We start from the raw sequence: 12,018 nt of genomic DNA on the forward strand, positions 1-12,018 counted from the left end.
GGATCCCCCCCCCTCCCCGGAAATGGCCACATTCCAATCTCTGTGATTAGCGCAGGGCCATTTGTTTTTTTTTTTTTTGCCGAAAACAACCTTATACCTGCTGCGGTAAAAGGGGGCCTTGGCGCGTGGCAAATTTAAGTGCCGACACTACCACAGCCCCCCTTTTACCACAGCTTGGTAAAAGGGGCCCTTACTCTCCTGTCACAATAAGTTTTAGGATTATCTTTGGTTTGCTGAGACTATACAAATGAACATAAGGGCAGATGACTGAACAATTTGAAAAATTTAGATATATTGAAATGAGGTGTTGAGGTGTTTAACTGTTCTAATTCTTGTTCTTTCCCATATAAAATAAGCTGATTTTGCTAATGGAACAAAATAGACACCCAGGCACTAAAATAAATGTTTATGTTTATTTGTATTTGCTAAAATCACCCTTTTTACATTGCAAATCAAGGCGATGTAAAATATAAAGTAAAAATCACAAGAAAAGAACTCCATCAGGTAAAAGGAAAGTAACTCACACATACCAAGAGCATTCAAGTAGCATAGCATTGACTGCTAGTTCAGGTACATTACACTGCAGGTTTCCCCCCCCCCCCCCCCCCCCCCAGCTCTCTAAAAACTAGTGAATGCGAAACCAAAGAGATGAGTTTTTAAATCGATCTTACATTTTTTGTGAAAGGGTTCCGAATGGAATAGAAAGGGAACAGTATGTTCCAGAGAAAGGGTGCAAAAAAATAAAAAAGCGCTTTTCATAGTTGACTCCCAATAATCCCACAAGGGGTTAGGCAGAACAAGTCAATGATCATTTAAGGATTGAAGCTGATGGGTAGGAACGTAGGGAATCAATGTGGCTAGATAATCCAGCTGACCAGTATGAAGGGCCTTATGCGTGAACATGACGATGAAGTGAATTCTGTATTAAACTATTGGACACATTCCTTTTGCTTTGTACAAATATTTCTAACCTTTTTTCCTTAGAAGGTAGTGTGTGGTTGCAAATGTCTGCTGCTGTGAATTCCATTTCCTTCTCACTTGAAGTGGTGGTACTGTTTCTACAGTTCATGAAGTTCAAAGCTATTCATCTTTCCTGTGTTGTTTAGATTTGTCGTTTAGTAAATGTACAGTTAAATATCATCTCTTCAGGAAAGTCATGTGATTCACTGTGAGAAAACACAGACAACAAAACAAAGAGGCCTAGTGCTAGGCCTTCAGGGACACTAGATGATTCTCTTTAGTAACCGCGCGCAGTGAACCGAAAACATAGTACCAGAGAACCAAAACACTGGTTACAAATACCGTTCGCTGCATAAAACACTGACGGCCGTCAAAACAAAGAACAGATTGAGGATTCCATGACCTCCTCAATGGAGCCTCCTGACCTTATAACAGCAGAACAGTGACTAGAGTTACACTGCTCCATGCCCAGGACATCACTCCCGAGCATCTTACTGTGAGTAACCTAGTTATCCCAAACTGACAACAAAATGAACACAATCAAAATACTTCTGGTAATCTATTCCCTCTCACTGATCCACCTAGCACTATCCACCCCATTCACAGAACATTACTTCATACCTATCCTAAAAAAAACCAAAAGCTGATCAACCATTCCACTCTCCACCAAACCGACACTCACCACAATAAAGGACAACACCAACAAAACGGGAGAAATGACCATAACAAATGACCACCACCCAAGGAACGACAACTATCAAAAATCAACCTAACACCAAACCAAGCAGCCCCATACCAAAATATCCAGGTGGGGTACATCAATACTAGGTCTGTAATTAACAAAACAACAACAATATCAGACTGGATTACCTCAGAAAACCTTGATCTCATCTTTATCAATGAAACGTGGATTCACAACCAAAAGGACCCCATAATCCTTGAACTATGCCCTCCGGGCTACAAAATCGCTCATCGGACCAGACTGGAAAAGAGAGGTGGAGGCATAGCACTAATCTACCGAGAACAATTCACCATCAAAACCATCACCGACTCCATAACACCCCAACTAGAAATTGCCTCATTTAGAATCCATAACAATTCCCTGATCGATCACCTGAAGTGCGTCCTTTTCTACAGACCACCCGGCAACTGGAACGAAACCCAGCCCATTTTCACAGACTTCATATCAAACAATTGTGTAAACAACTCCAACACACTAATACTAGGCAACATTAACCTTCACTTAGAGGATCCCAACTCCACCAACGTGCGGGAATGTAAAGAATTCCTACAGTCCTGGGATCTCAAATGGCCTCACATGCAACCGACCCATATCAAGGGTCACACATTGGACCTCCTATCACATAAATTGTCCACAGACCACAACCTATTAATAACAGACATCAAATGGACAGCAACACCTTGGACCAACCATTACAAATTGAACCTAACTTTAAACTGGCGGAAGAAGGGTTCAAACCGCAAACCAGAACATACAACCTATACTACAAGAGGGCAAAGAGATCCACAAGTATTCTGGCAACAGATATATGACAATGAATGGACAATAAGAACAGACTCCAAACTTTATCTTAACTGCTGGGATGACAGATGTAGCAGCGTATTAAAATAGCACCCTTAAAAACAAGAATATCAAAAAGACAGAATACAATACCATGGTTCAATGACGAACTAAAAAAACTCAAAACACAATCCAGGAAACTTGAACGAGCATGGAGAAAAATAAAAGACGAACAGATACTCAACGCATAGAAAACACATACATAGAAAATACAAATATGCAATAAAACAAACCAAAAGGTCCTACTACAAAACCAAACTAGGACCGGATTACAAAGATATGAAGAAACTATTCCAACTCGTAAATAAGCTACTGGACATCACCCCTGTCACCACAACCAACGCAGACAAACTTGCTAACTACTTCAACGAAAAAATAGCAAAACTATGCAGCACACTTCCTCATCACAACACCAACATTGAAAACTTCTTCAACGAACTGGATCTAACCTCCGACGGATACCCAGCTGACTGTATCTGGACAGCATTTAATCTCATCAACACCGAATCAGTTACAGAAGCGACCCACAGATTCGCCAAGACCCATTGCAAACTGGACACATGTCCCAGTTATCTACTAAAATCCACCCCCGATCGCTTCATATTAGACCTCACATCCCACCTAAATTTCATGTTACAACAAGGTCTCTTCCCTGAGGAATATGTTAACATCCTACTCACCCCAATACCAAAAGACGCCAAGAAAAGCATAAACGATCTCACTAACTAGCGCCCAGTTGCGTCTATCCCACTAGTAGTAAAAATGATGGAGAGTCTGGTGACTAAACAGCTCACGGAATACCTGGACAAGTTCTCAATACTACATAATTCACAATCAGGATTCCGCTCCCACCTTAGTACCGAAACTTACTAGTCACCTTCCTGGCCAAATTCAAGCAGGAGATAGCCATAGGTAAAAGCATACTCCTCCTCCAGTTCGACATGTCGAGCGCATTCGACATGGTAAACCACAATATACTACTAAGACTACTCAGCCACTTCGGGATTGAAGGAAACGTACTTAATTGGATTAAAGGTTTTCTAACCACCAGAACTTATCAAGTAAAATCAAACTCAAACATATCACCACCGGGGAAATTAGTATGTGGAGTACCTCAAGGATCACCACTATCACCAATACTCTTCAACATGATGATTCCACTGTTTCGCCCTCTGACGTCGTCATGTTTTGACACGAGGGTGGGGCAGTGAGGGAATGGCTGATGTCATGAGATGTTATGAACCCAGGCAGCCAGACAGCGATGGAACGTTGGAGGTGCAAATTATTACATAGGATATTGATAATTAGCAAACTTGGCAAACAAGCATAAGAAAATACTAAGGTTATACCAAAGATCTGGCTAGGTATTACACAAAAATACCTAGCCAGATTGAAGGGGGGCAGACTCAAGAAAAATGTCAGGAAGTATTTTTTCAATTAGAGAGTGGTGGATGCTTGGAATGCTCTCCCACGGGAGGTGGTGGAGAGGAAAACAGTAATGGAATTCAAACATGCGTGGGATAAACATAAAGGAATCCTGTTCCGAGGGAATGGATCCTCAGAAGCTTAGCCGAGATTGGGTGGTAGAGCCGGTGGTGGGAGGCGGAGCTGGTGGTTGGGAGGCGGGGATAGTGCTGGACAGACTTATATGGTCTGTGCCAGAGCCAGTGGTTGGGAGGCAGGGATAGTGCTGGGCAGACTTATACGGTCTGTGCCCTGAAAATGACAGATACAAATCAAGGTAAGGTATACACAAAAAGTAGCACATATGAGTTTATCTTGTTGGGCAGACTGGATGGACCGTGCAGGTATTTTTCTGCCGTCATCTACTATGTAAAAATAGATCTCTGCATATATTATGTTACAGTACTAATAATTGTTCCTGAGAAGAGACTACAGAAGCAGTAAATATATGTCACGGTGGTGACTGTTTCCTTGTCCATGCTCACCTCGCCCTCTGGTGGCCTGAACCAGTGGCTGCTATGAACTGTCACACGTTCCAGACTTCAGCCCAGTCCGGTCCGGATCTTCCAGGCTACCAGACTTGCTTTTCTGGTTTGTGCCTGAACAGCACCCGTGCCTTGTGATTCCTGCAGCTGAACTTCAGCTGCTGATGGGCTTTATGAACCACCTGGAAACTTCTGTGTTGGCCTTTGCATCGTCTAAGGTCCCTGGTTTGTTGGTGCTTTGTTGCACTTCTGCCTAGTCTGGTTTCTTGTCCGATTCTAGTTAGTCTGTGTGTAGTATAGCTTAGGTTCTTGCTTTCCCTAGTCTTGTTTCTGGTCTGTGTTCCTTGTCTAGTTCCTGTCTGTCTGTGTTTCTGTCTTAGTGGCTGCTTGGCAGCTTTCAGTCCTGACTCTTGTCTGTCTGTGTTTTTCAGTGGCTGCTTGGCAGCTTTCAGTTCCTGTCCTTCCGCTTGTCCATTTCCTGCCTTGTGTAGTATTGTCTGTCTGTGAGTCCTAGCCCAGTTGCCTGCCTTGCTGCCCATGTGTATTCCTTTCCCCTCTGACCCTCAGTCCCTGTTCAGCCTAGTTGGTATCCAGTTCCTGCCCAGTCCGGTAAGTCCTGCCAGCCGCCTGCACCCAGGGGCTCAACTCCTGGGGAAGGGCGGTCAAGTGCAGGTGAAGTCTAGCTGTTTCTGTCAGAGTTCTGCCTTGTCTCTGGTGTGGGGTGGTTTTGCCTGCCACTGCCGCTCCTCGGCAGTGGTCCAAGGGCTCACGAACCTAGTTTCTGCCTTGAAAACCTAACACTATATTAGGTTTATAGACCATACCCCTGCGAGCTAACAGTCCTTTGTAGACTAAAACAATATCAACAAACTTCTCCAACACGATAGGAGTGAACCCTTTTCTCACCGTACATCTCTAGCAGTATCCTTAGCAGCCAAGTCACTCAGTGATGGACAAGATCCTTCTTTTCAGGCTCAGCTGACTCTTAGCAAGCCTATCAGCTGGCAGCTGGATAGTATCAGAGATATCATTCACAGGTTTCTGGCTCTTCCAATGTTAGAAGCCGTAAATATTAGCTAAAGCTGAGGTGCATTTTGTAGGAGGGATGGCAGAGACAGCTACTCTTCTCAGAGAGCTATCAGATATTTTTTTTATTCTTCTCTTGTCCTACCAAAACTTCTCCTGTATTCTTCACGAAGCCTGGTTTCAGCTTTGCCACAGTGATCCTCAGGTGACTATTCTGGAGCAATCAGGTCCCGTATACCTATCTGTCCAGCAGTTGAAATGCAGGCCCTGAATAATGTGGTCCATGGTTCTTACAGACAACCTCTCCATCCTTGTTAGGTGGCTAACAAAGCTTCTCATTCTTATGTCAGTGTAAATCTGACTTCTTGCTGGCCTAACACCAGAGACACAACACAGATGTTCAGCATGTCTTTCAGAGATGGCAATCAGGTTAGTGGCAGGAAGTTTATATTTATTTAAAACTTGATATACTGCCTTTACACATTAATAGATCAAAGCAGTGAATAATAAAATATCAACATAAAATCAAGAAAAGAACACCATTTTCAATAGGAAAGAGAACAATCATTCAAGCACATATTAATAAGAAAAACACCACATAAAAAAAACCCAGCTGAAATGCCGGCCATGGTATGTTCAATCCAAATCAGGTAGGTGCAGTTAACAGGAGCTAGATTGAAAAGCCAGTTGAAAAAATTAGTTTTTAGATGTTTTCTGAAGTTTGAAAGGGAAAGCTCTGATCTAATATCTGCAGGTAAATTATTCTATAAGAATGGTGCTAAAAATAAAATAAAATGCAGAATGCCGAGTCGACTCATATCAAGCTTGTTTAGGGGATGGGAGTATCAAACGATTGGCATCGAGCAAGCAGGGAGAATAAGATGAGTATAAGGAATAATCATACATGAAATGTATGAAGTACTACCAGAATGCAGTGTCTTAAAAGCAAGAAGCAGAATTTTAAACCAGACAGAATACAAAACAGGTAACCAGTAGAGTTCAAGAAACAGAGGAGTGACAGGATCAAAACGTCTTGCTTCAAACAACATACAGTGGGGGAAATAAGTATTTGATCCCTTGCTGATTTTGTAAGTTTGCCCACTGACAAAGACATGAGCAGCCCATAATTGAAGGGTAGGTTATTGGTAACAGTGAGAGATAGCACATCACAAATTAAATCCGGAAAATCACATTGTAGAAAGTATATGAATTTATTTGCATTCTGCAGAGGGAAATAAGTATTTGATCCCCCACCAACCAGTAAGAGATCTGGCCCCTACAGACCAGGTAGATGCTCCAAATCAACTCGTTACCTGCATGACAGACAGCTGTCGGCAATGGTCACCTGTATGAAAGACACCTGTCCACAGACTCAGTGAATCAGTCAGACTCTAACCTCTACAAAATGGCCAAGAGCAAGGAGCTGTCTAAGGATGTCAGGGACAAGATCATACACCTGCACAAGGCTGGAATGGGCTACAAAACCATCAGTAAGACGCTGGGCGAGAAGGAGACAACTGTTGGTGCCATAGTAAGAAAATGGAAGAAGTACAAAATGACTGTCAATCGACAAAGATCTGGGGCTCCGCGCAAAATCTCACCTCGTGGGGTATCCTTGATCATGAGGAAGGTTAGAAATCAGCCTACAACTACAAGGGGGGAACTTGTCAATGATCTCAAGGCAGCTGGGACCACTGTCACCACGAAAACCATTGGTAACACATTACGACATAACGGATTGCAATCCTGCAGTGCCCGCAAGGTCCCCCTGCTCCGGAAGGCACATGTGACGGCCCGTCTGAAGTTTGCCAGTGAACACCTGGATGATGCCGAGAGTGATTGGGAGAAGGTGCTGTGGTCAGATGAGACAAAAATTGAGCTCTTTGGCATGAACTCAACTCGCCGTGTTTGGAGGAAGAGAAATGCTGCCTATGACCCAAAGAACACCGTCCCCACTGTCAAGCATGGAGGTGGAAATGTTATGTTTTGGGGGTGTTTCTCTGCTAAGGGCACAGGACTACTTCACCGCATCAATGGGAGAATGGATGGGGCCATGTACCGTACAATTCTGAGTGACAACCTCCTTCCCTCCGCCAGAGCCTTAAAAATGGGTCGTGGCTGGGTCTTCCAGCACGACAATGACCCAAAACATACAGCCAAGGCAACAAAGGAGTGGCTCAGGAAGAAGCACATTAGGGTCATGGAGTGGCCTAGCCAGTCACCAGACCTTAATCCCATTGAAAACTTATGGAGGGAGCTGAAGCTGCGAGTTGCCAAGCGACAGCCCAGAACTCTTAATGATTTAGAGATGATCTGCAAAGAGGAGTGGACCAAAATTCCTCCTGACATGTGTGCAAACCTCATCATCAACTACAGAAGACGTCTGACCGCTGTGCTTGCCAACAAGGGTTTTGCCACCAAGTATTAGGTCTTGTTTGCCAGAGGGATCAAATACTTATTTCCCTCTGCAGAATGCAAATAAATTCATATACTTTCCACAATGTGATTTTCCGGATTTAATTTGTGATGTGCTATCTCTCACTGTTACCAATAACCTACCCTTCAATTATGGGCTGCTCATGTCTTTGTCAGTGGGCAAACTTACAAAATCAGCAAGGGATCAAATACTTATTTCCCCCACTGTATGAGTTGCAGAGTTTTGAAGGGTCTGAAGTTGGTGTAATTGGAATTGTGGAAGACCAGCATAGACAGTATTGCAATAATCTACATGGGAAATACCGAAAGCATGAAATAATGTATGTAATGACTTAAAATCTAAGTAGTTATGAATTGAATGCAAATGATGTAACCAGAAAAAAACAGATTTCACAACATTAGAAATTTGCTTATCAAATGAGAGTTTAGAGTCATTCTGAATCCCTAAGGGGCCTTTATACTAAGCCGTGGTAGGCTCTACGTGTGTGTAGCGTGTGCCAAAATGAAACTACCGCCAGGCCAGCGCACCTTCCTCGCAGTAATTTCAGATTTGGCACTTGGTGCGCATGAACCGGTCACCACGTGTGAGCCTTTACCACTAGATCTGTCTTACTTGATTCAATATTTTTGGAGACTTATACCCCCAAAATGAACTTGCAATCTAATATATTTTAGGCTTGTGATTCCCTTTGATGGAAATTTAAATGGGTTAACATATTTGAATGTACAATTTAAGGTAAAATACTTTTTCTTTGGAATTTATCAGCAATGTCTTTAAGGTTGGAATCTAATTATTTGAGTTTCTAGAAAAGGCTGAAGACCTGATTATTCTTTCATTTCTTAACAGCCAAAGTGTAAGAGCTTCGCCAAGGTGGCCATCTGCTGATTTTCAGTGGCACATACCCGGCCAGTGCAACTGAATATTGACTCTAATTGCAGAAAGTAAAACTAGCCAGTGGAGAGGGTGCCCTACCATGTAGCTACCAAGTGATATCCATCAGGCATTTGAATTGCTAATTGGAGATTACTCTGGTAGCAAGAGGTTGCGGCAGCCATTTTGATGCTGGAGCTGGCCTGGGCAGGAGAAACTGGGGACATGGCCTAGCATCGAACATCTTGGGCTAATATAGCTGGTGATAGTGTTTAAAAAAAAAAAAATGCTGACCGCTGCTGGCTGAATATTGACCGGTTAGCCTTTGGTCCTTCTGCTGTGCTGTGACTAGTATTGTTACTTCTCACTGTTTTTAAACTGGAGTTTTATTTGGAAAGTATAGTCATTTTGATTACAGGTTGGGAATATCCATAATAATTCAGTTAAATTTTGGTTATGCTTTGCAGTTGTTCATTTTTGGATTTGTGATATTATGCTTCTACAATTTTGATGTGTGTATTAATACTTGACTCAAACAAATTCAGTTGAATTAAATTAAAAAGAATTGTCTCTGTACCAGGGTCCTAGAGGTTAAGGAGATCATTGTAGAAAGAACGCATATCATTTACACATGTACTTGGTGAAGACCTACAAATGCTGAGTCTACAGTGCCTCTTTACACATGCAGATGCCTTGGGATGCTTGCATTCCAAGGGGGCATGGTTTGGGCAATCCCAAAAAATATACATATATTTCCAATTTTGCATGAAAAAAACATGTAGAGCCCGATATTCAGCCCATGATAGTAAGCAGCTTGTGAAGCACTCAGCCACGGGCAGAACTAACTGGGGCATTTTTTTTTACCTCTGTCATTGAATATCTTGGTTAGTGCAGCAACCTGAAAGTTAAAGGAGCACTGGCTGATGTGGAGACAAGTGCTCAGTTAATTCCTGCCTAGTCAAATGCTTTTGAATATCGACCCTGTGTATTTTGAAACTTTTCACCATTGGCTTCTGCACCTTATCTGAGTTACACTTAGGGAGCCTTTAACTAATTAGCTTGAGTTATTTGCAGCAGGGCCCATAGGAATAAAATGAGCCCTGCTGCAGATTACTCGAGCTAAGCTTTAGTAAAAGACCCCCTTCGCTTTCACAAAACTGCCTTTTTGAACCAGGAATTTGGAAGAGTGATTGAGGGGACAATTGTGCTTAATTCTGTGCAGTTTAAAAACATCTGAAAAATCTAAAAAAAAAAAAAAAAATAGGGTTTTGGAGCTCAGCTTCTTAACAGCTCCTCTTATAAATGTAATTTAGTAAAATCTAGCGTAAGTAAGAGTGAAAGATCAACATTAAAACATTTAATGCTCCAAGTAATGCCACTTTTCTTTTCATTGTGTAGCTTTATAAAATGGGTGATATCACTGCAAGTGTAAGAAAACACCTGTGTATTTCCAGTGGCCCTTTAGTTTACAAAAGGCTCCGTGTTCAGTGGACCTTTTTGAAAAAAAAAAAAAAATAGGCAGGGCATTGTGAATTCCCCGATTTGGATGTTCCATTTCTGACCTAGACCTACAAAATTGGCCTTCACGCTTTCCCTTCTTACCCCCATAGGAGAACCCACCACTGGGATATAAAAGACTCTGTGTGAGAGAGAAGAGGAAAAAGACTTTGGGGTCCTTTTATTAAGAGTCAGCATGCACTAACATGAGCGTCCCGCACACCAAAATGCACTACTGTGCAGTGCAATCAGGCTCCTGGTGGTAATTCAGGGGCATATTTGGGGAACAGAGAGTAGGCGTGCCCAGCGCTAATTGTTTAGCACGGCTATATTGCCACACGCCAACTAATTAGTGCACAGTTAGCATGTGAGCCCTTTGCAACTACTAACTAGAGGTCCCTTTTACTAAGCCGCGCATGTGCCTAAAAGTGCCTAATGTGCGTCAATTTGGAGTTACCACCTGGCTACTTTGTGGCCTGGGTAATACTTTTGTTTTTTATGTGTGTCCGCTATGCGCGTCGGAAAATAATTTTTATTTTCTTCTGTGGGGTGGAAACTGGGCGGTAATCATCATTCTATGCATGTAGACACGGTTACTGCATTAGACCTTACCATTAAGTTAATAGGTGGTGTTAAGGTCTCAGACCCAAAATGGATGCGTGCCAATTTTTATTTTGCCACAAGTCCATTTTTGGCAAAAAATTTGAAAAGGCCTTTTTTATAGGTGATCTGAAAAATGGATCTGCACGTGCCCAAAACATGCACCTACACTAAAGCAGCCCATGTTTGATCGCAGCTTAGTAAAAGGACTCCTAGGTGTCTGTAAGGACTCACACGCTAATGGCCATGCGCTGATTGAGAAATTAGCATGTGGCCATTAATGGAGAGCATGGAAATGTGGCCATTTTACAGCCACGCTAAATGTGGCCTTAGCACATGGAGAAACCCACATGCTAATCGTAGTGCATGGTCCCTTTTAGCAAAGCTCAGTAAAAAGATCCCTTAGCGTGGTATTGAATGTGCTCTGCTAAAGAAGAACAGGTTTGCTTTACATTGATGCTTTACTATTGTGAAAAATGTTAACTTATGGCCAAATTGTTTTTTTTTTTTTAATAATTTACCTTGCAGGAAGAAAAAAGGCAAGGAAAAAAAACCAAAACAGATAATGGTCAGCCCATTTACAGTGGTAAGACATATTTCTTATTATAGTATCTTTTTTTTCTTTTTTTAATTATTATTTGTATTTAGAAGGTGACTACCCCTTCCTGTATTTCTCTGACATCAACTACAGATGTACAACCAAGACCAATCAATGAAAATAACCAGGTTATGAAAAATTTGTGAGATTTGTCGTATGAATAATAATATGAAAGGAGTAAGGCGAGCAAGACTTCCCTTCTGCCGTTCTGGCTCACACCATATTTCTTTTTAACCTGTCTCTTTCTGGATGTTGCAACAAGGCCTTGAGCTGAGATAGTTCATTGCCGGTTCTATACAGGAGGCAATACGCTCCAGTGTCTGGCAATTACTGTGGATATTAGGTTGCTGTTTTATTTGCTTGTTTTTTCACATTTCCATTTGCATGTAACAGTAAGGGAAAATATACAGGGCCAAATATTCAGCTGATGGCGGACATTGTTTGCTGTCTGTCACCAGAGTTAAACCCAGTTGTTCAATGCTGGGCTGTGTCCGGTGCC

At 42.2% G+C, this 12,018-nt stretch overlaps 1 protein-coding gene across 1 annotated transcript in view; it reads left to right on the forward strand.

Annotated features, from left to right (window-relative positions):
* Positions 1–12,018, forward strand: part of ABCB1 (ATP binding cassette subfamily B member 1) — a 265,216-nt gene that overhangs the window by 14,971 nt on the left and 238,227 nt on the right. The window contains exon 3 of the mRNA XM_030199760.1: positions 11,450–11,507. Coding sequence (XP_030055620.1) covers positions 11,450–11,507 — 58 coding nt within the window. The remainder of the gene's footprint in view (positions 1–11,449; positions 11,508–12,018) is intronic.

This window comes from Microcaecilia unicolor, chromosome 1, assembly GCF_901765095.1.
Source record: "Microcaecilia unicolor chromosome 1, aMicUni1.1, whole genome shotgun sequence".
In the NCBI taxonomy this organism is placed as follows: domain Eukaryota; kingdom Metazoa; phylum Chordata; class Amphibia; order Gymnophiona; family Siphonopidae; genus Microcaecilia; species Microcaecilia unicolor.